The 26,384-nt window shown below is 47.1% G+C and overlaps 1 protein-coding gene across 9 annotated transcripts in view; it reads right to left on the reverse strand.

Moving 5' to 3' along the window:
• ABLIM1 (actin binding LIM protein 1) overlaps positions 1 to 26,384 on the reverse strand; it is a 221,866-nt gene that overhangs the window by 93,009 nt on the left and 102,473 nt on the right. For all 9 annotated transcript variants that reach the window (XM_044240588.1, XM_044240584.1, XM_044240583.1 and 6 more), the window contains 2 exons: positions 16,848 to 16,974; positions 15,288 to 15,381 (listed from right to left, as the gene is read on the reverse strand). In XM_044240588.1, coding sequence (XP_044096523.1) covers positions 15,288 to 15,381; positions 16,848 to 16,974 — 221 coding nt within the window. The remainder of the gene's footprint in view (positions 1 to 15,287; positions 15,382 to 16,847; positions 16,975 to 26,384) is intronic.

Below are 26,384 nucleotides of genomic sequence, written 5' to 3' on the forward strand. Positions count from 1 at the left end.
CAGCAACGGTTCAACTGGCAGGTGACTCTGCCCTGCAGGGAACCGGGGGCAACATCTGGACATTTTGGGTTGTCACAACTGGGGAAGGCAGGCTATGGTCAGTAACGAGCAGAGGCCAAGGATACTGTTGAACAGTATCCTGTTGAACATCCCACAGGCCCGCCCTCCGCAACCAAGAACTGACCCATCCAAAATGTTAATAGTACGGAGGTTGAGAAACTCTGGTCTACAGGAGGCAAAATTATGATCATCCCTCTAGAGCTGGGATTCAGGGACCGAGTATTTTGAACTCTCCCATCCTTTTAAATGAGCTACTATTTAGTTGGAGGGAAAAACCCTGCAGATCTGTTGTCCTGATTTGATATTCTCTGGATCAGCTGAGCTGGATAGGCCCCAATGCAAGGGTTAGACTCATTGACACATAAAAATGGCTAAGCAGCCACTTGAAAACATTTGGTCAAAACATGCATTCATAGAACCACAATGAGACGCTTGGCAAGGGCACATACTTCGTCTTAAAAAGCCTCCTCAAAAGTAATTTATGCCAATGAGCCGTGGCAAATTCACCTATTCTGTAAGTCCATCGTGACTCAACAAGCCTTTTGATCCATTACAGAACGGCAACAATTATAGTTTAATGAGTTATTTTCACTTACTTGTCAGAACCTGTTTGGATAATCTAAATAACTTCACATCCTCTTAACATTCCTCATGAGACCGTCTCAGAGAAAACAGGCTCAATTTTCTTTTAAATCCCCAATCCCAGTTAAGTGACAGCTGAAGCTAGTGACCATTCTCCTGCTGGGTTTGGGCTAGATCCCTCTTCCCACCACCCCCACCTTTCCAAAGTCAGAAACCTCTTTCTTTCACAGCTGAGATTTCCTTCTCCTCATTCCTTCTTTAGAGCCAGCATGGCCTATTTTAAAACTTTTTTTTCCCCTAAAAAATGAACTAGAGAGCACAGTTTAAGAAGAAGATTTTCCAGAAAAGTATTTTCACCCTAAAGGCAAAAAGTCTCTAGGCAGCTTTCCCTTGACGTTCAAAGATGGTGGGACAGGTAACAAACAAGCCTTTTCAATCTGTAGCTGTAACAAAATATGAATAATACCCAAACATTTTTGCTTCCTCATTTTCATTCATGGGGAACGTCTTTAAAAAAAACTCCACACATTTATAGTAACAGATAAATCGACCGGAGTCCCTGCACTACCAAACCCCCCCAAACAGGCCTCCCAAACCCTTTCATCCCAAATATAAATTGCACAGAGCGCCACAAACCACAGACCAAAAAATAAATAAATAAATAAATAAAAATTAAAAAAAAAACCAAAACCCACAAATCTGGGAACCACATTCTCCTTTCAATCTTGAAGGTAGTGGCCTGAAAAAACACAAACCCTGTTAAAAGGTCCATAAACCCAAACTCTCAAACAACCTGCCTTTCCTGCTCTTTAGTACTGAGTCCAGGAGAAAAAGCTGCACAGTTCATTTCGTATCATTAAAAAAACACCCACGAGTTTAAGTTAAAATGTCTTTCAGGCCGGTGGCAAGCGGGTTCTGTGGCCAGCACCCCGCAGAGCACATCTGGAGGACCCCGGGGAGGAAGGCGGGGGGCGGGGGTGCTCCCGGGTCACCAAGGAAGCCAGGAATCCCACGTCCGCCCTGCAAAGCCAAGGACGGACAGATGCCTCGCGCGCCGCTGCTTTACCTTCCGCCAGGGCTCCTCTCCTCCTCCTGCTCCTTCCCTGGCGGCGCTGAGCTGGGAACGCCTCTGGGCTTCCAACTCGGAGCGCTGCCAAGGGGCTGCTGTCCACCCGACCCCCGCCCCACCGATGGGGAGGCCCCGTGCCCTCCCGGGTCACCGGCGCGGGCTTCTCTCCGAGGACAGGCAGGCGCGCTGTGCCCCTACGGAGGGACTCACACACCGGAAAACAGATCGGGGCAGGCGTTCCCACGCCTCCCTCCCCTCGCTGTACTCACTAGCTCGACACACCAGCAAAACCACTATGGGCCAGTCCAAGTTCTCACAGAAAGGAGGGGGGTATGCTGGTTTTTCCTTTTTTTTTTTTTTTTTTTTTTAAAAAAAACCCGCAGGTTGGGGAAAGTACCATTTCTTCAGGGTCACTCAACACTTGTCTGCATCACTGCTGTTGTCCCCGAGGCAGAGGCTTGCACCAAAACCAGATTCTTCTGGCCTTTTAAAAGTTCCTTTCTTGGGTTTGAGATGAATGGAAAGGTGTTGCAAGCAAACACAGCTATGGAACAGCGGGCATCCTTCTACTCCAAGTCGCTGCTATTGAGGCACGTATTATGAAATTCTTCATGGAGTAAAACAGAGAGCAACTTGATTTTGATTCCCACTGATTATTCAGAATTTTCTGATCTTCATGGTCATATTTTGTTTGTTTTTGAGAGAAATGTGACCCCAAAACGACTTTGCTTATCAAGCTTCCTTGAGTCATATTTTTGGTGCAGTCCATACTGTGCTTTTTTATTGTAGCCCAAAAAATTCAGTAGAGACCTTCTATATTGCAAGTACTTTACACACCTAACTGTGTTGCCAACGAAACCATTCTGCAGAAATCCCAGATGAGCCAGGGACAGAAGGTGAAGCCACAGGCTGTTGGTACATGTGAACAGACAGAAGGAGCCAAGGACCTTCCACTCTGATAGCGCCGCACTTTGGATGGTCCCCTTTCTTAGGACGAGGGCCCCATCCTGTTACTGCTTTTGTCATTTTTAATACTACTGAAGCGATCTAGGGAAATTTTTCATGAAGATTATTTGCGCATGAAACGAGCTAGTAGAAAGACCCCTTATGTATGGATGGAAGCAATTCCCAGCACTGGTGAAGAAATACAAGGTTTTTGGCAACAAAGCTGTGCTTCTAAAATGAAGAGGAAGCTATTGGATTACACGTTATAATAACTAGAGAGCATTTTTTAATTTTTTCTTGCAAGGAGTTGGAAGCCTCCAGGAATGTGCCTTCACCACACCCTTGCAGGGCAAGTTTCTCGCAGTTTCTCCCAGTGTGAGCTGTTGCCCCCAAACCCCTGCCCCCACTAGAATTACCCAGAGCAGGGCGGCATGTTAACATGCAGATTCCTGGGCCCAGGCCTGGACCCTCAGCCTCACCCCGAATCAGAATCTCTGGGTGAGGTCTGGGAACCCACGCTTTCAACCAGGTAACCACGTGATTCTCAAGCACAGCCTTTGGGACTATAGGATCCCAGCCTTAAAACACTGGCAGTCAGGGGCGCCTGGGTGGCTCAGTGGGTTAAGCCGCTGCCTTTGGCTCAGGTCATGATCTCAGGGTCCTGGGATCGAGTCCCGCATCGGGCTCTCTGCTCTGCAGGGAGCCTGCTTCCTCCTCTCCCTCTCTCCGCCTGCCTCTCTGTCTGCTTGTGATTTCTGTCTGTCAAATAAATAAATAAAATCTTTAAAACAAACAAACAAAAAAACCACTGGCAGTCAGGAACTATACCATTTATTTCTGTGATCCCAGAACTTTGTGCTACATCTGGGAAATTAGCAGGCAGTCAACTGTCAGAGGAGCAAAGGAGAGCCTCTTCACAAAGGAAAAGGGGAAAATCACTTGGGCTGTCAGTCATGGAGGGAAGTACCGGGACATCAGAATTGGGATCCCTGATCCCCAGACTTCATTGGTCTACTCTCCTGTATTTGAGGATTGGCTCCTCTTTCAGATTTTATTTAACTACCCTCTGTCTTCCAGGATGGGGAGAAAGAAAATGGTTCATCTTCACATTTACCCAGCAAACTGCCAAATTTGTGGGTTTCCAAGTAAAAGGGACCAAGAAATAATCACCATGTAGAGTCAAGAGGTTTGAAAAATCTGCCTGGTTGGACAGTCCTTATCGAGCAAGAAACGAGAGGTCTTTCCTATCGACCTGTCTCTTGTCTGTGCATATGGATGTGATTTGGGGAAAGAAAATAAAGAGTAAAGAATCGAAGCGAGGGCACAGGGATCTGTCTGAGGTGATTCCAGTTTCTATCCATGTTTCCAAGATGCCTACAGCTTTGGATTTTGCTGCAGGGCCGTGAAAATAGGTAGTTTATAAATCGTTTTCGTTTGTAAGGCCACTCCAAAGTGTCTTTTTGGGGGAGGAATTACTGTACCAGTTCATTTCCGCTGGGCTGTATGGGCCCTGGCCCAAACCGTCATTCTTCCTGACTAACTGGCAAGCTTGAAGCAGGTCCATCTGCTGGAACTGGCATAACATCTCTCGCAAGGTGGGAAGCCATGACATCCAGGAAGCAAGCACGTTCAGGTGGAAAACAAAAGAGAAGGAGGCCTGCTCCCAAGAGGACCGGCGGCGGGGGGCCAAGGAGAGCAAATGCTCCCGCGTCCCCTGGAGCATCCATCTCCTGGGCTTCAGGGCAAATTTCACATCCTTTCCTAGAGAAAGCTATGCCCAGTATAGAAGTTGTCCTGATGACCTCTGTGCCCCCCAGTTCAATGCTCAACCAAGAGAGGCTTTGTGGACAAAAGCACAAGGACAAAACAGAGCAGAGGTAGCTTGAGATGCCTCCTTTTGTCTGTGTGGTCATGAATCCAGAAGCTAGAGAAGATGGTTTGAGACGCAAAGGGCCGCTGTAATGGCCGCCCGAGGTACAACCCGGATTGCAGGAGAAAGGGTGTGGAACGCCACTGGGCTCTCTTGTACAACCACCACTGACTGGCAGGTAGGCAGATTCAAGAGGATGGCAAGCATTTTCTAACACAGCTAACCTTTCAGATGGAGAATGGGTCCAGGTGAGCCCACAAAAGCCATTGTACCTCATAATTAAACTAAAATAATGCTAGTCTTTAATGGAAAAAAAAAATTAGTCTTTAAAATATATAACCTGACTACTTACAAAAATGATTTGAAGCGGAAAAGAGCACATTATAAGCATGCAATTAAGCCACTTAGTAAAAATCAAATCACACATTTAAATCAAATAAACAAACAAGGCTGGAAAAAAATGACCTAAGACTTCAATAACAGCAACAAATGGAGATAATTTCCCACTTGCACCTGCCAGTGATGACCCATGCCTCCAAATCCAAAGCTGACTGCTCTCCTAATCGTTGACAAGCAACTCTTTTAAACCCAGGTTATCCACTGTGTGCGCCTCCTACTCAGCCTTCGCACCACTGTGAGTCCCCACTTAGCTTCTCTGTACTGATATACATTGCCAAAGATTAAACTCTTTTTCTGCTCCACCAAGAGAAGGTCACAGGAATTACCCTGGAATTCATTGACCACCACCTGTGCGGGGCTGCTGAGGCATCTTGAAATCAATCACTTAGAAGAAGGGGTGTGATCATCCTTTAGTAGAACAGGCGTTTTAAAAAAAAAAAAAAAAAGGACATGAATAGGGCCAGAAATGGGAGCAGGTGGGCAACGTCAGGAAGGGAAAGGATGGCTGCTCTGGGTGCATGAGACAGCAGATACGTGAGCCCTTCTGAGGCCCAGGAAGTACCCTGGAGAGTAGAAAGGACAACTCCAATGGGACCAGGACAACACTGGCCGGACCAGGAAACCCATCCCATCACTATGCCGTGGAGGTGAGCGGTCTCTCTGCTTTCGGATCCTGATCATTTCTTAAGTTCAATACCACCACTGAATCACTCTTAGACTCTGAAGATGCTATAATAGCTTTGGGTATTTGAGGGCTGGGTGGCCGCTTGGACCCTACAGGGGGTATAGTTGTAGACTTGGACACCCTATTACTTTTAGAAATGCACGCTTCATTTACCTGAGAAGAAGTCCTAAATCTTACATTTTCTTCCGTGGCCCCCAGTGCTGGGCCCAGCATAACTTCAATACTGCTTGTTCAGTTCTCTGGAAGAGTTATATCCCACCGCTTGGTTCAACTGTCACCCCTATACCCCCCCCAACACATGCACAATTTCACCAGCAGTAAGCTGAACTCTCTGAAGTTAACACTGAAGTACAAAACATAGTTTTAACTCCAAATACAAATTCTTTTCAAAACATCATTTCTGGATAAGGAAGATCTTCCATCTGCGCTGACAGGAAATGAGGTGATTTTTTTCATAAATATCGAAACTTTATGCTTGTGAACATAGTTCTCTGTTACCCTGATGACACATTTCCTCTTGTCATTAATGGAAGAGAAAGTAGGGAACTTCAGGTGAATCAGATAGATTTTCCTCAAATCATTTATCCTGCCAATGTGCTTATGCCCTGCTGGGCCAATTCCAAATCTGTTCACGACGGAAGGGACAAAATATGAGCACCAAGTTGTTCTTTGCAAATAAGCTGTTGCAACCAACACATCATAAACCATACGCTGAATATAAACCCAAGCTCACTTTCCTGTGCTGGAAAGATCTGGTATTAATCAAGTCATAGTTCGTGATCAAGGGCACAGTTCTATGCAAGGGCAACCCGTGGCCACACAGGCAACCAAAAGATGGAAGGCTCAGGAAGGGGAAAAACCTGGCACACAATGTGGCAGGAAGAACTGAATTCCCAATCGGGAACTGAATTCCCGATTCTCACCATTTACCCTCTGTTCTTCTACCTCATAAGTTCAACCGCCCAAGACCCAAGACTGGAAGAGAGAAGGAGAAAAAGGGAAGGAAGGGATTATCCTTACCACTAACTATGCCAGCAGTTCTGCCTGCCTTCTTTTTTTTTTTTCAAATCCCGCAGCCCTAGGACATGGTGATTACTATTGTCATTCACAGGTAAGGAGATAGAGTGACAGGAGTCCAGCTCCATGTTTCCTGTATGTCTCTGCATAGCAGACGACAGATAGTGTGTGTGTGTGTGAGTGTGTGTGTGTATACATATATATTTAAATTGGGACATGATCCACATACCATAAAACTCATCCTTCTAAAGTATATAATTCAGTGGATTTCATGTATTCAGAGTTGTGTGGTCATCACCCCTAGCTGATTCAAGAATGTTTTCCTGGGGCGCCTGGGTGGCTCAGTGGGTTAAAGCCTCTGCCTTCGGCTCAGGTCATGATCCCAAGGTCCTGGGATTGAGCCCTGCATGGGGCTCTCTGCTCTGCGGGAAGCCTGCTTCCTCCTCTCTCCCTCTGCCTGCCTCTCTGCCTGCTTGTGATCTCTGTCTGTCAAATAAGTAAATAAAATCTTAAAAAAAAAAAAAAAAAAGAATGTTTTCCTTAACCCCCAAGACCCGGTACCCACTAGCAATCATATTCTTCATTTCCCATAGCCCCTGGCAACACTAATCTACTTGTCTCTGGGGGTTTGCTTATTCTAGACATTGACATGTCACACACATGGAATCACATGACAGGAGGTCTCTGCGGCCTGGCTTCTTTCACTGGGCACCAGGTTACCAAGGTCCCTCCATATGGTAATGTGTTACCAGTACTTTGTCCATTTTGCTGCTGAATAATATTCTATTGTGTGGATATACCACATTTTAAACTTGTATTTAAAGAAGAGCCCCTTTCTACCGTTTATTGTTAAGCTCTAGTTTTAAATTAGGAAAGACGGCTGGAATCACTATACTGTAGACGGGCCCTGCTCCACAGGACCTTCTTGTCCACCTAGTGGAGCTCCGTGAAGAACGCCTGTTATCTAACTTGAGACAGCTTCCTCCATCCACGGTGTTCCCCTAGGCCTGCCAGGTGCCCTCGTGGAGCCCACACCTAACTAAAGGAGATGAGGCACTGTGAGCTATGACTGCATAGACCAAACACTGCGAGCTCGGATTGCACAGACTGGATGCTGTGAGCTAGGACTGCATAGACCAGACGCTAAGAGCTATGACTCCACAGACCAGGCACCGTGACCTATGACTGCACAGAAGTACAAGAGACTCTATGACAGGGGTCACTGACTTTCAGGCACATTTTACAGGGGTAAAAAGGAAACCAAACAAGCATCAAATGTTTATCATCCTGAAAATAGGTATAACAGGGCCGCTAGTGAGATAGACTTTCTCTCTTTCACCGGGAATGACAAATTTTGGTCCTTCAGCAAGTTATTCTGGGAAGCAAATTAACCCCCCGCGTTCTGCAGTGGTGACTGCCAGGTGGCTCAGGAAGCAGCGTGCGCTCCTCTCTTCGGAGATCTGGGAAACCTGGCTTCTGATCGCGGTCTGTTACCAATTAGCCCCCGAGTTGCTGACCTCTGTCAGTGGAGGTCAATGGTAACTGCCTTGACCACTTTACAGGCCTGTTGTGTGAATTAAATATTTATGAGGTCATTAGCAAGCATTAAATAAATTATCCAAGAGTAGGATACTGTGGTGTTTCACCATCCCCTGAGACAAAGACCATGTCAACCAACACCACCAGGATTCCTTGATTCTTCTTCCAAGATTCCTCTCCCTCATCCTCAAACGCATTTATGGTCAGAGATCAGTGGAAGCGTGAATTCCTTTGAGCACAGTGGGAATGGGGAGAATGCAATCAGTTTTCAGTGACAACATGGGGGGCCGTGCTTGCATCGCATGTGTAAGACAAAAACCAAGGAAGGAAGGGGCAGGTGGCATTTCAGCCCATCTTTTGCAAAGGACATCTTTGATGGTTGCAAACAGACCATATAATGTGCAGGTGCCACGGGATAACCGCATTTCCTCTCACTACATAGCAGATGAGCCCAGAACAAGACTGGCCCGTTGCTTACGGTTCTTAGAGCATAACATGCTTGGAATTCCTGCACCAAAAGGAAAAAGGGGCCAAGGGCCTCCACTTTATAACGTGAATTAATTTCACAGGAACATCCTAAACCTTTACCCTGGGCTTTAAGAAAAAGTAGTCAAAAAGTGAAACAAAACAGAGCCACTTGTTGTTAATCCCTGGAAGAATCAAGGACAAGGCTTTGGCTGAATTATGTTGTGATTCCATTTCCTCCACTGCAGGAGTTCAGCAGGAAGGGGTCTAAAGTCGGTATAAACTCTGTCCTTTTGTCCGTCCATAATTTCCCAGTTCACAGTTAAGACAGGACAGCATCACCCAGGAGGTGTGAACGAGAAGCCCCTGAAGAGGCAAAGGCGCTGCGTTGGCTGCGTGGGAGGGTCTCACACTTACACCGTGCAGCAGACACGCGGAAGCATCACACGGTGTCCCCAGAGGGCACGAGCGGGGCCGCAAACGCCACGCCACGTAAAGACACGTGTTACCAGCCTTCCTGGAGAGAAAGGTACGAGGACTGGAGGATTGATTCCCTGGGTGTGGGGATGTGGGAAAGAAGGGAAAGGGGAAGAAGCGGAGACCCCAGCAAGAAAGGCAGAGTTCCGCCCTCCTCCTCTGTGGTTAGTAAGTGCGCTGACCACGCCGCTTTGCTCTGTCCCTGAGAGAAGAGCTACTAGAAGGCGGCTCCAGAGGTGTGTAGTCCGGCAGGTGTCGGCTCGGGGAGGCCCCGTCTGCGGAGGGAGCCAAGCTCTCTGAGGGTGAAAGCGTCTGTCTTGAAGGAATCCGTGGAGTCTGGGTAAACACAGAGCCCCCGGCAGAAGGCAATTGTGCAAGAGTCCTGGGAGGCCGCAGACGCAATAGCTCAAGAGTTGCTTTGCTGATGGGACAGTCCAAGGCCAGGGGCAGGGGTCAAGGGACCCCTTTTTTTTTTACCCTCAACAATTCTGGTTCCAGTCTGACATTTGCCTTTTTTTTTTTTTTTTAAAGATTCTATTTATTTATTTGATAGAGATCACAAGAAGTCAGAGAGAGAGAGAGAGAGAGAGAGAGAGGAGGAAGCAGCCTCCCCGCTGAGCAGAGAGCCCGATGTGGGGCTCCATCCCAGGACCCTGGGATCATGACCTGAGCCGAAGGCAGAGGCTTTAACCCACTGAGCCACCCAGGTGCCCCCCAACCTTTTTTTTTTTTTTTTAAAGTTGGCAGGTAACAACATTCCTGTGCCCAGGAAAGGAATTTTGCTGGAGTAAGAGATCTCCAAGGGCCATTAACTAAAGATGGAAGGAAATTCATACCAAAGGGATGCCCGATGTCTGCTGACATCTGTGATCTAAGTCTAAGATCAAAAGTCTCCTTTAACTTCCTGTACCCTTAGCCTGCTAAAGCACGAGGAGAGGAGCAGTCAGGGGTGGGAAGAAAAAGGGGGTGGAAGGCTGCTTCAGAGGAGAGTTTCAAGATACAGATGGAGATAGAAGGCTATTAGCAAACTCGAGTATTTCACACTAATTTGAATCTGGACTTAATTAGGAGGCAGGTTCTAAACATCTTCAGAACACTCCTGAATTTATAGGTTAATTAGCATAAGCTTTTAAAGCCGTTTAGAGCAAGACCTCTCCAAAAAAGACTCTTGCTGAAAACAAAATTGAAAGCCAGCTAATGACAAATAAAGCTACAATTTGAGCGTATGCTCCATGCCACTTTCAGGAAAATCTCTCCAGGAGAAAGAAGTGCTGACTCCGATCCGTTAGACCTAAGACACGAGAATTACGGAACTCAGGTCCTAAGAGCCAAAGAAACTCGGAGTCCAAGGCTTGGATACATTTTTAATGCCTGTACGGATAACTGAGGCTCAAAGAAGTTGACAGACTTGCCTGAGGTCCCATAGCTGGGAGTTCCAGAACCAAGAGTACATTTCGGATTCCCTATCACATGGAGCCCTTTTTATTAAAATACATGAAGACCCTCTTCCCCAGTCCGTGAAGCCAAAGCTTCCCCAGGTGTCTGGAGGCATCTAGGTTGAAAGCACCCAGAGAGGAGGCTACAGGGCACCTTTGATGCTTAGTGAGGGTCACTGGATGACCCTTGTCTAAGTTCCCAGCTTTACTGGAGTGCATCTAAAGGGTGGCCCAAAAGATATGTCTACATAAAATCTCTGGAACCTGTGAATGTTTGGAAAAAGGGCCTTTGTAGGTGTAACCGTTAAACTAAGGATCTTGAGATGAGATCATCCTGGATTATCTGGGTCAGCCTTAAACCCAATGACAAGTGTCCTTCTAAGAGCAAAGCAAAAGGAGGGGTGACACAGAGAGAAGACACAGAGGGGAGGCCCTGTGTAGAGGAAGGCAGAGATCAGGATCAGGCAGCCAGAGGTCATCACGAGCTGGAAGGGGCAAGGGAGAGTTCCCCTGGAGAGTCTCTGGAGGGAGTGTGGCCCTGGCTGACACCTTGGGTTTGGACTTCTGGCTTTTGGAACGGTGAGAGAGTAAGTTTCTGCGGTTTTAAGGCCCCACTTTTAAAGCCGATTCAGGAAACTGATACATTTACAATCTCTATGGATACAATCAATCAGAAAAAAAAAAAAAAAACAACAGTAACAAAAAAGATAAGGATCCCAGAACAGATAAGCAAAACAAGGTATATCTATAATGCAATATCAATCGGTCTTTAAGGAAGGAAATTCTGGTACATGCAACAACATGAGTGAACCTTGAGAACATTGTGCAAAGTAAAATAAGCCACAAACACACAGCCCTGGATACTCTCTGATTTCACCTGTATGAGGTGCCTAGAGTAGTCAGCTTCACAGAGACAGAGAGCAGGATGGTTGTCGTCAGGGCTGGGGGGGGGCGGGGAAGGGAATGAGGATTTACAGTTTAGTGTCTTCACTCCACAAGCGGTAAAGGGTCCTGGAGAGGGATGGTGGTGATGGGGGTAGCACCTGATGCATATATTCAATCCCACTGAACTGTACACCTTAAAGTAATGAAGATGGTAAATTTTAGGTCAGGTGGATTTTACTGCATTTTTAAAATGGAAGGGGGCAAAAGCAAAAGGCAGGGATCAAAGTTTTACCGATTCACAATCATGACGTTTCAGTGATGGGGTCGGAGAGTGAAGGCACAGGAGGAGGGTGGAGTGTAGAGACTGTCCTGATTTATAGGGGTCACCAAGCCAAGCTGACTCAGAAGTTGGTCACTTGTCAGTGTGCTCGCTACATAAGCGGGACATTTTTCTAGATCACACCCTTCTGAAGAGGTGGGCACGCCCGCTGGGTGGGTCTTAACTCCACCATGAAGTTTGTACGAATGACTCCCGAAAGTCCCAGCTCTGCGGCACTGTGTATAAAGCCTCCACCACGTCCAGGGGACAGATGGACCTCACTGAAACCTGACGCCAATGTGGGGAGGAGTTCCAGCAGCCACCTTAAACCCCACCTCCGGTGGGGAGCCGGAGGAAGCCGATGTTTCTGCAAAATGGCATGTTCCTAGAGCACCTGGGGCTCAGTTGGTTAAGCGACTGCCTTCGGCTTGGGTCGTGATCCCATGGTCCTGGATTGAGCCCTGCATTGGGCTCCCTGCTCCTTGGGGAGCCCGCTTTTTCTCCTGCGCCTGCTGTTCCCCCTGTTTGTGCTCTCTATCTAAATCTGTCAACTAAATAAGATCTTTTAAAAAATGTCATGTTCTTGGATATGGTATATTTTATACATTCCTGCTCATAGCTATTGAACAAAATCCTAGGTCATCAACAGCACCCCTCTGCCTGCTGCCTCCCCAAGTCTTTTTGAAGAACACAGTTCCATCCGTGGACTGAGTCAGCTGTTTCGATCTGTGTCTTCTGTAAACGTGGCTGGCTCAAATCTGGGGGCTAGGGTCGGTGCCTTCCCACCACTTTTCCTACAGCCAGACATCTGGGAAATGGTTCTGGTATTTTATTATTGTTGTTTTAAAATGCAATTTCCTCCTTGCTCCCAATTCAGTGGGTTTATTTCAGTCTTATACAGATCAAACTTGGGAACCCCAAAGGAAATGATGTGCCCCACCCCCTCCTGAGCTCTGGGGAGGGAGAGAGACATTCAGAGGATAGGTGGGGAGCACCCACCACTGCACTGAGTCTTGTGGTCTGACCACCGGCACTTCATGATGCCCTCTGGGGCGCTTCACCGAGGGCCAAAAACCCAGCACTGACCACATTTGGGCCAACTTTTTTTTTTTTTTAAGATTTAATTGATAGAGAGCGAGTACACAGGCAGGGGAAGCAGCAGAGGGAGAGGGAGAGGTAGGCTCTCTGCTGAGCAGGGAGCCAGATGCGGGGTTTAATCCCAGGACCCTGATATCATGACCTGAGCCGAAGGCAGACGCTTAACCATTTGAGCCATCTAGGCACCTCTGGGCCAACTCTTAAAACCATTGAAAAGGCCATGAAAACTCCTCCTTCAGGCCAACTGTGTGCGGAGGGTGCGTCCACCTCTCTGGTCACCATACCCCTCCCCCAAAGCTCCTACTGTTTTGTGCCCTGAGCTCCGCAAGAGTCTCCTGTCTCTACCCTCACCCCCTTTCCTACCATTTTTAAAGAAATTTGAGGTAAAATTCACATCCCATAAAATTAACCCTTTAAACGTGAATCATTCTGCGGCACTGAGGACAGTCACAATGTCGTGCATTTACGGCCTCCATCTTGTTCCAAAACACGCCGCCGCTCACTCCCATTGGGGACTGATGAGCCCTTAACCCTGTTTCCTGACCCCTGGCCCTCCAGCTCCACACAACCACCAGTCTGCTTTCTGTCTCTGCTGGTTTACCTCTTCTGGATATTTCTTCTAAATGGAAGTACACAGCCCTTTGTGTCTGGCCCCTTCCCCTTAGCATAATGTTCTCGAGGTTCGTCCCTGTGGTAGCAGGTGTCAGAATTCCTTCCTTTTTAAGACTGATGGTTACTCCTTGTCTTTATATCCACATTTTTTCGTCCATTCGTCCACATGTGGACACTGGGTTGTTTCTGTCTCTGGCTGTTGGGAACAGAGCAGCCGTGGATGTAGTTCTGCGTGTATCTGAGGACTCCCATGCATTCTGGTTTTTTAAAAAAGATTTATTTATTTATTTCAGAGAGAGAGAGAGAGAGAAAGCATGAGCAGGAGGAGCAGAGAGACAGGGAGAGAGAACGTCCAGCAGACTCTGAGCTGAGCGCAGAGCTCAGCACCCCCCTGAGATCGTGACCTGAGCCCAAACCAGGAGCTGGACGCCTAACCGGCGGAGCCCCCCGGGCGCCACCCCGTGCGTTCTTCACACAGCGATGGGATCCCGTCACGCTGGACTCTGACTACAGTCACTTCCACGGCTTCCCGCCATTCTTAGGATAAAGGCCCAAGTCCTCGTGCTCCGACCGGTCGCGGGCCCCGGCATCACCTCTCACACCTGCACTCCTGCCCACCTGCCTTGTTTCTGCTGTGCTTGTCCTCACCCCTGGGCCTCTCTGGAGGTCGCTCCTGCTTCCTGGAGGCCCCTACCCCTGGGTCAAAGACAACGGCCTGTAGCAGTCACTCCCAAATCCAGGTAACTACACCGGGTCCTCGCACAGAGCCGACACTGGCCCTTCTACGTCTCCAGGAAAGAAAGGCCCCCCGAGCTCGCCGTGGGGTCAGGAAAGCTGTGCTAGACCTCGCCGTGCAAGCCCACGGAGGCTCGGAGGCTGCCCGCACACACTCGGGGGCCCCTCAGATCTATGCCCGGTGTCTCTGAAACACGCCCTGCTGGGAGGTTTGAACGGCTGATGGGGCGTCAGTGCCCTGGTGTCTGTGGAAGCTGCAGGACCCGTTGGTCGCCTTCCCAGCTGCTGGGCGTCCTGACTTACCTCTGCCCATGACACATTCTCCACCCTGAAATGTGGGATGGATATGAGGTAATCCTGTTTCTTTCTTTCTTTCTTTTTTTTTATCAGATCTAGTTAACGCCCCTCGGGCCGGGGTAAAGTGGGGCAGTGACTCCCTCTAAACTCTGGCCCCTCATTCCACAGGAGGCAGCCGCTGGCGGGGCCGCTGCTGAGAAAGCAGGAACCGGGCTGGGTGGCACGAGAGTCACACCTGAACCTGACAGGCGGTGGCTCAGCCCGGCCCAGAGGGTGTTCTGGGTCACACAGGATGTGGTTTTTTTAAGGGTGGGGAAGGGTCTGCCTTCACCTTTCACCCTCCCTTCCTTTGCTTCACTTCTGAGCCCCTGCCCCGCGAGTCTGCACGCTCTCACACGTACGTGCACACGCACATACATGCGCACCCCCACAGAGGCACACACACGTGTGCACAGTTCTCACACGCAGGCACACACGTGGTTCTAACACACTCTTCACTTCCTATCTCTGACATCTAAAAATAGTCTCATGTAACCCTTCCTTCTCCATCATAACTCATCGTCCCCTTATCAGTTTTGGTAAATTCTCCATCATTCCAGTTGCGCGTGAACATGGAGTAAAAACTGCCTCTGGAGACGACCCCGCAGGTTAAATCTCTGAGAAAGCCGTCACTGACAACTACTCTCCTTCCTACAGAGGTGAAGATGGAAAAAAAAAAAAAAATGGAATAAGAGCTTCTTTTGTGTTTCTGACGACTTCTGAGGAAAAGGACAGTAGCTTTGACGGCAGCCACTTACCTCCAGGACTTTCCCTGTGATAAACTGGTGACAGGCCTCGCATTTCACCCCGAAGAGCCCCTGGTAGTCCTTTTCACAGTACGGAGCGCCATCCCTGCAACACAGAAGGCTGTTCAGCTCCTGAGAGGGGGCTGAGGAGCAGGGAAGACACCAGGACCCTATTTCTCGAAGCCCTTCTTCACAGAATAGAAGCAGGCCGGGCTTCTCCCCCCGCCCAGCATTCGCATGCCTGGGGACCTGGTCAGACATGATCACAACGCAGGGACCCAAACGATGTGGACAGAGGGCTGTGGTTCTCTGGGCGACACAGAAATTACAGCCAAATCACCACATGATTACCACTGCTGCTTCCCTGTTGTCTCAAACAGCAAAACACGGGCACCATTCCCTCTCCCCACCAAGCCAGATGGGCTTCAGATGTGGTGGCAGTGTTCACCCTCCTCTGAGGAGGCCCCAAGGCCACCTTCCCCTCACAGCTTCCTTGAGCTCACATGCAAGGCCCTCCCGGCAGCGCTGAGATGCTGTGTCCTCCGCCCTCAGGAAGCCCGAGGGGCACAGGGCCTTCTCATCCAGCCTCTCGAAACCTCCTGATTTTACCTCAGAGGACAGTAAACATGTAGTCTTCTAGGTGTGCCATTGAGGGGAAAAACCAAAAAGCAGCACTGCAGAAAGCCCAGTTACCTACTCCCACACAGCCTACTGGGCTGCTTTAACATCCGGGCACTTTCCTGTCTCTTCTTTCCTTGGCTGCGCGTCAGAAATCACCTGTGAAGTTTCTTCCTTCTGATACAGGTGTTTTGGCCTCTCCCCGACCTATGGAATTGGATTTCCAGGGGGTGGGGTCTGTGCTACTTTTGCGGTTGTTTTTTCACTCTATTTTTAAATTAAATTCCCTTAATTTTTTTTTTAATGGCTGAGATTATTTACCTGGTTGGAGAACATTTTTTGAATCATAGAAGGGTTTGCGGGGAAAATTGTCCCTCACTGCCACTGGACCCCCCTACTCATTTCCCTAACTCAAAAGGTAACCACTGCAACTGGCTTCTCCAAGCTGCATTAAAGCAACACCACCACTACCACTTCCCCTCCTCCAGCTGTTATCTGCGCCCGCATCGGACTCTAACAAGAACCCATTCCTGGTGGGTCGTTGGTGCATTGGTTCTAATGGGTTCTGTGCTTAGGCCCTGTGTGGTTTCCTTTAGGGTGTGTGTGTTGGGGGGAGGGGGGTGTCTACAAATACGTTCAAGACCTAGAAGGTGGTCAAAGGTTTACTAGTTCCAAGTAGGAAAAAAAAATTAGGGAAAGTAAAATGACTAAATGCTTAATGGATGACAACAACTAGTGCAACATTATGTCAGCTTTGCTAATTGCTGAATGAGGCAAGGATTCCCACTGCATTAAATGTATTGTAGGCAGACTATGGCGACAGCCTCAGAATAAAAGTCCTTTTAGGAAAACTAAAGAAGTTGTACAGCAGCAGTTCGCACTGAGGGTGGGCTGCATATGTCTGTCATTCTGTCCCGTGGGGGGGTGGGGGTGGGGCTGGCACCCCAGCCTTACTTGCTGATGTACTCCCCGGTGAGAACTTTCCCGCAGGACTTGCACTTGAAGCACCCCAGGTGCCACTGCTTGTCCAGGGCCAGCAGCGCCTGCCCGTTCTTGATGTCTCTCCCGCAGCCGGCACAGTCTGGAAAAGAGCAGCCACTCGCCGTTACTCCCCGTTTGTTCTGCAAAATCCAAGCACGAAGCCCGGCTCTGAACCCCGGTGTGCGCCCGCCTGCACCCAACAAATAGTTACTTAGGCACCATATCCTTCTACTCCTTTCCCTGCATTCTGTCTTTCTTAGTTTCACACAGCTTGGGAGCTTCCGGGACCCCGGTGGATCCAGGGGATGGATGGCCTTCCTCCGTTCATCGCCTTGGTGGTGACTGACATACCCCCCCGAGCTCCAGCTGGCCCACAGAACATTTCATTACGCTGTCCTGGCTGTGATCTTTGGGAAGCTCTCCGAGGCTTCTATGAATTGGGGGCACATGCGAGTAGTTGAGCGTGGGGTGCTAAATGCCACACCCAACGATATATATGGGACACCTGGGAAGCCGCCCGTGAATCTCATTTTTGTTCGTGGGACTTTCCTGCCTTATCATCCTAAACCGGACTTTTGAAGACGCGTGACCACCAACTGAATAGCTCTTAATTCCTTAGCTTTAAATTCTCCGTGGCAGGCTCCTATGAGGCAGATGAAGGAGAAAGTGTTTCTTTGCAGTAAAGGGTGTGGGCTCTGGAAGGAGCTGGCCTGGTTCCTGGGTCCCACCACGTGACCCAGGCCAGTTCTCCCCGCTTCTAAGCCTTGGTTTCCTCGTATGAAAGCTGGGGCTTTATGAGTGCCTGTCTCAAACCTCCAATGAGGATTCAATGAAGTAATGGTAAGCACTGGGGCTGGCGCATGGGAAGTGGCCCTATAAACATTTCCTATTACTATAATCGCCGTTATTCTGATGATTAAATACCTTGTTAGGAAGCTGAGTACTTAAAAGAACCCAGAAGAATGTAAATTGATGCAACCTTTTTGGAAAGCAACATAAACATCCACTGACAGTTAAAATCAACGCAGCTGAGCAAATGAAACCCAGCTTTGCCGGGAGGGTGTCCTTGCAGATGAGAAGAAACACTCACGGAGCATAGCCACGCCCAGACCAGGCCAGTCGGCGCACAGAACGATGAAACACCCCCCTCTTCCGACCACATGTGTGACTGCTCCTCCTTTACTAGCGACACTCCACGCCCTGCTTCAACTCTTCTCTCCTCCTGGAAAAACTTGGTGAGATGCACAACCCCAGACCTATTCCTGTGTCTTGACTGCACTCCCGCTGCCTAGCCTCCCCCTTAATACCACCCACCAAATACTTCCATTCTATGACATTTCCTCCAGAAAGACTCACGATGACTCCCCTGCTGTTTTCCCTTGCTGCGGCTTACATTAATTTCACTATTTTTCTTTCCTTTTTTTTTTTTTTTTTTTTGACTACAGGCGTGTTTCTGGTGAACTTTGGTCAGTGAGTATCAATCAATACACCTTTAGATCCAGCAATTTCCTGTGTAAGATTTTAGTCTACAAAGCAATTTCAAAAGAGTATGTGTGTGTGTGTATGTGTGTGTGGGCGCGCGCATGTGTGGCACGTGTCCATGTATGTATTCCCTGAGGAAAATAAATTAATTTCCTATAGCACTTCTGTAACAACAAAACTGAAAAGAGCCAATGGGGCCTTACTGAGGAGCTGGTTACATCAATTATGGTAGAATCTGGAATACAGGAATAGTATGTATTGTTAAAAAGAATGAGGTCAGTTTGTGTGCTGACATGGAAAAGTGTTCAAAATAGGTTAAGTTTTAAAAAAAAGTAACCTATGGAACAGTGTATGTAGCATAAGCTAATTTAGAAAAAAACAGTAAAGGCTATATATGTATTTGCACACATGCTTGTATAGGAAACAACACATTTCTTGGAAAAAAAAAACGAAACTCTTAAGATACTTTTCTCTGTGAAGGAGGACTTTTTACTTCGTGTCTTTGGTGTTGTTTGAATTATTTTTTTGTTATCACAAGAATGTAAAAAAAAGCAAATATTTATAAAGTTAAAAATATAATTGCTATACAAGTTCTAAATTATTGCAGATTAAGATTTCTGTAAGTATTGCCCATTATTAGCTGAATGTGTATTATATGATCACAAAGCATTATGTAGTTTTTTTTTTTTTTTTTTAACTAGAGTTTATGTTTCCCAGCATCTCAACAAAAATCTTTATAAAGGGGATATCACACCTGGTAGTTTACTATAAGTTGACTAAGTGGAAGGCCATGATATTTGCTCATACATACAATTTTTAAAGGTTAGGAGCATGGGATCAGTAAGATGAATTGACAATTTTTTTTTGAATTGACAATTTCTAATCCACGTTGCACTGATTTTTTTTTCCGTTCTTCTGATTAGATCATGCCCACTAGGTGGCAGTAAAGACTTACAATAATAAGAAAGATGCCGGTTGGTAGTTTTTTGTTTTGTTTTTTAGTCAGAAGATAAATTTTAGAGATGGCTTTCAATTTTAGATACTGAAAACAGTAGGGCTCAGGAGGGTTGGCAGAGCCATATGGGGTCTCTCCCTGCACAGTGCTGAGATCTAGGGAGATGGACGGCCAGGGGAAGGTAAGAGCCCAGGCTTTGGAATTAGGACCCCAGGATTAATTTGGGCAAGTTACTGTCTCTGAATCCCCTCTTCTTCATGTGTGAAATGCCAGCTGTGACATGCTTTGCATAATACTTAGAATGCCTCTAACCCATGTTAGCCTCTCAGTGTGGCTCTACCTTTCTTTGGTGGGAGCAGAGCTAGGACTAGACGCCCCATTTCTGGATGGTAAGTCTTGAATGCCCAGATATCCCAGAGTTTTGAAAGCAGCCGAGACACGATTTGAGAGTGACAGCAACTTCTCTGACCATTCTACACTGAGGGTTTTGGATGAACCAGGCACCACGTGAGGGCTTTATAGAGAGGGGACCGTTTACTATTCAGTCATATGGTCAGAATGCCTGCCGTCTGGACACAGGTGGTGTCCCACACTTCTCAACTCCTCTGTGCCCTGCAGCATCCTATGGACGGCAGATGTTCTGCAACTGACTTCGACAATGGTTTACAGAGAAGCCTTCACCGAATGCTGAATGTCTAGAGCGAGGCAGCTGGTAAAGTGGGCCACAAGCAGAGATGGAGATGAGCCTCCTTCCTCCCAAACCTTTAGACATAAACCAAGTAAATCAAAGACCACCTCCTAGAAGGTAGACTACCCATCCCACTGGCTGAAACAAACTATTCTGGCATATGCTGCAGAGGCTTCTCACTCATTCCTTTCTGGACAAAACCCTCAATTCTCCACTTAAGCCTGATGTCATGCTGGGAAAAGTGGAAAAGATGCAGAGACAAAAAGATTCGTGCTGGGTCGTTCACTCCTCCCTTGCTCATCCCAACTAAGCTCTTGTATAAAGAACAAAATGTCCCACTCTGTATCTTCATGGTTTTCAGCTGTTGAGAAAATTGTTTCCACATCACTGAAGCAGCTGCCGGTAAATATAGAAAGCTAGCAATTGGCGTTGGAATTATTGCCGAAGTCGGAAATCGGTGACTACGGAGCAGCGTCAAGGAAATTAAACCTTCTAGCAACTTGCCAGTATTCCACCGAAAACAAAGAAGCACCAGATGTGAGAAGAGAAAAACACAACAACCATAAACACTTTCCCTCAAGCCTTTCATTCCTGGCACCAAGAGCTAAGAGAGGAGCAGGGATTTGGTGATTTATGTCTGAGTTAAACTAATATCTAATGACACATCTGGTTCCATATTTGTATCACTTTGTTCTAAGGCCACAAATACTCTTGAGAACAGGGATCTTGACTGTTTCCTTTTTTTTTGGAGGGGGGCATCAGGTCATGAACACCTGGGCTTTGAAAGTATTGAAGTTGAATAAGGTGACAAATGGCTCTCAGCGAGAAAACTTGTGTTCCCAAGCCGAGAAAGATGTCCTCACTTGGGCAGCACTTAAGGTCCTATCAGACTGACACTTATTTTCTCCTTGACAATGATTTCTGCCTTTTAAGAATTTCTCACTTGGGGAAAGTAGGGCCCAAAAGATGTCTTACTCTGTGAGGATGCCTCTCTGGAGAAGAGGACAGAGGACATGGAGCCCTAGAAAAGAAAACCAGGTAGAATAAATATTCCATCTCCTAAAGAAGGATGCCAGGAATATCGTGGAGGACTTTGCAAAAAAAAAAAAACAAAAAAAAAAACAAAAACAAACAAACAAACAAAAAACCCAGTAGGTTCACCTGATGATTACCAACCCCCATTTCCTACCTACTTCTGAAATCAAAAATTTGAAAGTGCATGGGGGAGTTAGCAGGGAGCTGTCCACACAGCGGGAGAGTGGGGGGTGTTCTCTCCCCTGCTGCTGTGACAGGGATTAGAGGACCCTGAGAGGAAGGACCTAGAAGTTTACTGAGTGGGGAAGCTCAGGCCCTAGCATGCCTACGGGTCCAAGAGAAGCTTGGTGTTAAGAGTTCTTGGAACAAACTCATCTGAATATCCTATACCTTGGAAGCATTCATAACCAGAAAAATCTAGAGCCTGCTGAATTCAGAAGATTTGGAAGGCAGGAAGCTGGTTGGCGTCTCCCCGCCCCACCCCAAATGGAAGGCGAAGGAGAGGATGGAGTGGGACTGGCCTTCACTTCCCACCATAAGCGGGATGCACTTAGCCTTGTAGCTGGTACTCACGCCCAAGCATCTAGAACAAACCCACCGGAGAAAGTTGCCTGCTGAGGCTGGGGGACTTCCGTAGTAAGAGGGTAGGAGGCTACAAGGAGCAGGACCTGAGGCTGGGAGGTGGGGGGAGTTTGTTGCAAGAGGTTAACCTGAAAATGCATGCTTTTGTGAAGGAACTCGATGTCACCCCCATAAGAAATGTCTCCAGCCAGTGTTAGCTGAGAGAGCAGCGTGACAATGCCAGGTTCCCAACACCTCGTCCCTCCTACTTCCAATCCCTCTTGTCCCTGACTGGCCCACAGAGGAGCCACAGGACAGGAAGGAGGTAAAGATAGAGGGAAGAAGATGTCGTGTCCACTGTCAGTCTCTACTTGGGGTCGGGTGTGAGCTGGGCCGGAGTGTAGCTCTGAAACCGACAGGAGGATCCAGTCGGGATTCCTAGGAGCTGAAGGTGACCGGACAGCTGCGGGATGTGCCTAAGATGGGATGAAGGGAGGGAAAGGGAACTCTGATCAAAGATAATACAAGTAATGAAAGGAAAAAAACAAGGCTGTTCACTGGTCGGTCCCACCGGTGCTTTGGTCTGTTGCATATACAAATCGTGCATTTCCCAACAGTCAAGGACTTGGGAAGCAAAGAGACCTGGAGTGGAAATCCAGCGCTGACATGGAGCCGAGGGGCATCGGGCAGGCTAGGTAAGCCATGGGTTTCAGTGTCTTCATCTGTAGAATTGGTAGGTTGGCAGTACCCACCCTCCCGAGTGTATATAGCTCAGCGTCTGTTCTCACGCACGCAGTAATCTCACAAAACCTGCATTTCCTCTTCCCCCTCAACAAACAGGCGAGGCCCATCATCAGCCCCCGGGGAAGGCATTTTGGTCTCTGTGGTTCCGTCCTCACCATCCCATAACCATTACCATTATTATAGTTACTATTCAGCTTTTAACTTTGGAAAGGTCTGGCCTGTGGGTTCTCTCCACCCACCCTCAGGGCTCCTGCTAACCTGGAAGGGCAGGGATTATCTGCATTTTACAGATCACAGAACATCGGAACAGCCGGAGGGACCTTCGAGACTGATGCAAACATTTCACTTTCCCCCCAGGATACTGGGCCCTGGGTGGGCTTCAGCTTTGCACACAGCCATGCGGGGGAACAGTGTCCAATTAGCCGCACAGTGGGAATCTTCTGTTCTCAAGGACACGTGCACTCAACTCTGCAGCTCACGGAGCTTCTCTGAACCCAACCTCCACCCATGGGTTTGGCTTTCTGATGATCATCTCTTGTGTTATCAATGGGCAAAAAGAACCAGGATGGCAAGGGAGCACGAGGTGTTCACTGGAGAGGGAAGACTGTGAAAGTAGAGAATTGTTGTGCAAATAAATAATAAATATTAATAATAATAATAAAACATTGTCTTGTAAATTGTAAAAGGGACCAGAGGGAGACTGTCCTCCTGAAACTGATGCTTGCTCGCGTCCTGGGATGTTATAAAATGTCTCCAGGGATTTTGAGTCAGTTCTGGGTATTTCCTTACTTTGCTGAAAAAAAAAATAAAAATTAAGAATAAAAAGAAAACAGGTTTCAGTATTTAAACTATTGCTCACATAAGCTCCAGCAAATTCCAGGTTTCCCTGGAATCCTTTTCAAAAAATAATAAAGAAACAAAAACTCTATTTGTTATTCCCGGAGATTAGCGCACAGGGTCATGGCTGTGCACGGGGGATGAAAAATAAACAGAAGCAAAATCGTTTCATATTTAGATTGTTATTATTAGAAAGTAGAGTAAGACTTTGGAGACCCTGTAAAATATTCAAGTGGTGTCCTTTTAATAGAATGTTAACTAGAGGCCCTTTACCCCTGGCGAGGACTTGGACCAAAGATTCAAGATTAAAAAAAAAAAAAGAACAAAACCAAAACCAAATTTAAGTTCCAGAGTTTGGCTCACTTGAGATCCTGAATTTAATGATGCCAGATCTTGACATTCAACTCTTCCTACGGGACGTGGATTTCTCCTTCACTGTGGGATAAAATGGTGCAGGAGAATAGCTGTTCTATCCAAACAAGAGGGAAAGGAAGGACACAAGAGGAAAGCAAGCTGATTCTCTCGGGTTAACAAGCTGCCTTTGACACAAGCCTTCAACCCATGTCAGCTCAGCCTTGGACACATGGATTCCCTCATGGGAATAACAGTTTGGAGGCATGTGGTGGTCGCCAACTTCACACAGGACAGGTATTTACAGTTTGCTAGGGTTCCTACCCCTCCGCAGAGTCTAAATGTCAGTTGCTCCCTGGTGTCACTTTGAAACTGACCTGTGCCCTTAGGTGACTAGCCTGGCCTTTTCTGTAGGACTTCCAGTTTGCAACCTATAGATAAAAAAAAAAATCTAGAATCTCTTTATGTTATTATTATTATTATTATTATTATTTTAGTAAGAGTTGGCCTAGAGTTTTAAGGTCTTTAAGATGTAAAGGATTTGAAAACCTTTCCTTGACCAGAAAGGCCACATCATCCTAGTAGTGATAGGAATGTCAATCTAACAAGTGGTTGTGCTTGAATGTTGACGTCCTTTTATCATGCTGCTCAGTGTGGTCAGGTTCCAAATCAGACCTTTATGAGTTGACAAATATTGACTGTCCACAGTCCAGTTTTTTTGTTTTGTTGTTGTTGTTTGTTTGTTTTGTTTTGTTTTTAGTTGAAACCAAGTCACCAAGTTCTTTTTTATCATGTCGGGTGCAGGGTCACCATACAAAAGGGTAGAGAAGGACAAAAACACACTGTGAAATCTGCAATCATGTTGGGCTAAGCACTTCTCAAAAGCACATTCTGACTTCTGAAATTCCAGGCCACCATTAGCCAAAAAAACAATATGAGGTCACGAGATAAATATTGGCCTTGGGGTTGGGGGGGAATGTTCATGCAGGTACAAGATACTTGCCAGTCTATGGCAAAAGGGGGTCTCAATGCTATAAGTAATTCATATCTCACATCACTAAAAATGAATTCTTTTCAAAGGTTATGTGCTGCTTAAATATTTAACCTTGAGCCAGACTTTTCCATAATAGCTCATGTCCCGGCTTAGGTCAGCTGCTCCCTTTGCTATCTTGATGGCCACGATGGAAACACCACAAGCCAGAACAGACTGGGACCTGCTATTTTAAGTGAAGGTCCGTGTTGTCTTTGGAAAACAATACTGTGCAACAACAAGTTTCGTAGGCTATAATAGCAACAAGTTATCAGCCTTCATCAGGAAAGTAGAAGGCAGGCCTGGCAGCAAGCCTTTTTCCGAGTCCTCTAAATCTTACCTTTCCTTCTTTTAAAACTGTGTGTCACATATATATATATATATGTAAGGAATTTCAGTTACATTGCTCATCATTTTTATAAATATGGACCATTTACACATTTGAAACTTCCCATTCTAACCTCTAAACCAGTACTCACAGAATTCTGTTAGGAGTTATGCATTCTCAAGGTCAGGAAGTCCTTTCCTTCAACTAGTATTGTGTGTGTGTACGTGTGTGTGTATTTCCCATATTCATGACCAGGATCTGAATGGAAAATTAAAAGGAGCCAGATTGTTGCCTTTCCTCTCCATTAACTGACTATGAAATCACTAAGTAGGAACCTCATGGCTAGTGCTGCTTGGCAGGTTGATAAACATCAAAGAAACAGAAGACAGTCTATCATGGACTTGATACCAACCCAGACCTGTACCCCGAAAGCATTAGAATGGAGAGTCTGAGAATCTCTGCCAGTTGCCTTCGGAATATGGCTTTGAATGGCCCACGAACATGCCACAGCACTCAGCACCGGACTTGAGAGTGGTTCCAACAGGCCCCACTGGGTCCCCCAGGACCTGTGTGCAACACAGTGAATGATATGGGAGCCTTACACACAGTGAGGATGCCAGATACTGGAGACTATGCATTTATGGAACAGAACAGGATATTGAAAACTGATTACAAGTTGGGAACATGAACATCTGCTTAAACATGGTGTCCACCGCCTCGCATAAGAAACTCCTCAACGACTACTCTTCCACTCTCTGAACTAGAAATAAAAATTCTAACACGCTGGGGCACCTGGCTGGCTCAGTCAGTGGAGTGTCTGATTTCAGCTCATGTTGTGATCTTAGGGCTGTGGGATCAAGCCCTGCGCTGGGTTCTGTGCTTGGCACCGAGTCTCCTTGTCCCCTTTTCTTGGTTCCTTCCCCTGCTCTCTCTTTCTCTCCCTCTCTCTCTCTCAAATAAATCATAAAGAAAAATGATATCATGCTTGTATTCCCTGGAGACGGGATGAGATTCTTTGATAGGAAATAAAAAATATTAGTATAAAACATTAGCACTATTTTGTCATTTGCTCTCGTTTCCAGGTTTAAGGTCCTATCAAGGAGAACTCCATGTATGTGTGTACACGCAGGCCCACGTGCGTGTTTTCAGAACCACAGCTAAAAAATGGAGATGGGCTATATTCATGGAATAAACCACCATCCTAATATGGTGGAAATTCCCAACTGACAATTTCAAAAGCCCAGCTGGCAGAGGATAGACCGAAAGGTTCACGGCTTTTCAGGCCCTTCCCCTGCACTGCCAGGCTGCATTTGCTTCATGTGGCTACTCAGCATCATTTCTGATGATGCGCACACATCCCAGGGATTCACCGGAGATCAAAAGTAGGATTCCCTTTTGACTAAAAATGCCACCAGGACAGCAAGAGGAAGTTGGAGAGTCATGGAAACAAAGCCCAATCCTGCCTCATCATGGGATGCTCTTGGAAAAGCCTGTGGTCC

Source organism: Neovison vison, chromosome 2 (genome assembly GCF_020171115.1).
Source record: "Neovison vison isolate M4711 chromosome 2, ASM_NN_V1, whole genome shotgun sequence".
Classification (NCBI taxonomy): Eukaryota; Metazoa; Chordata; class Mammalia; order Carnivora; family Mustelidae; genus Neogale; species Neogale vison.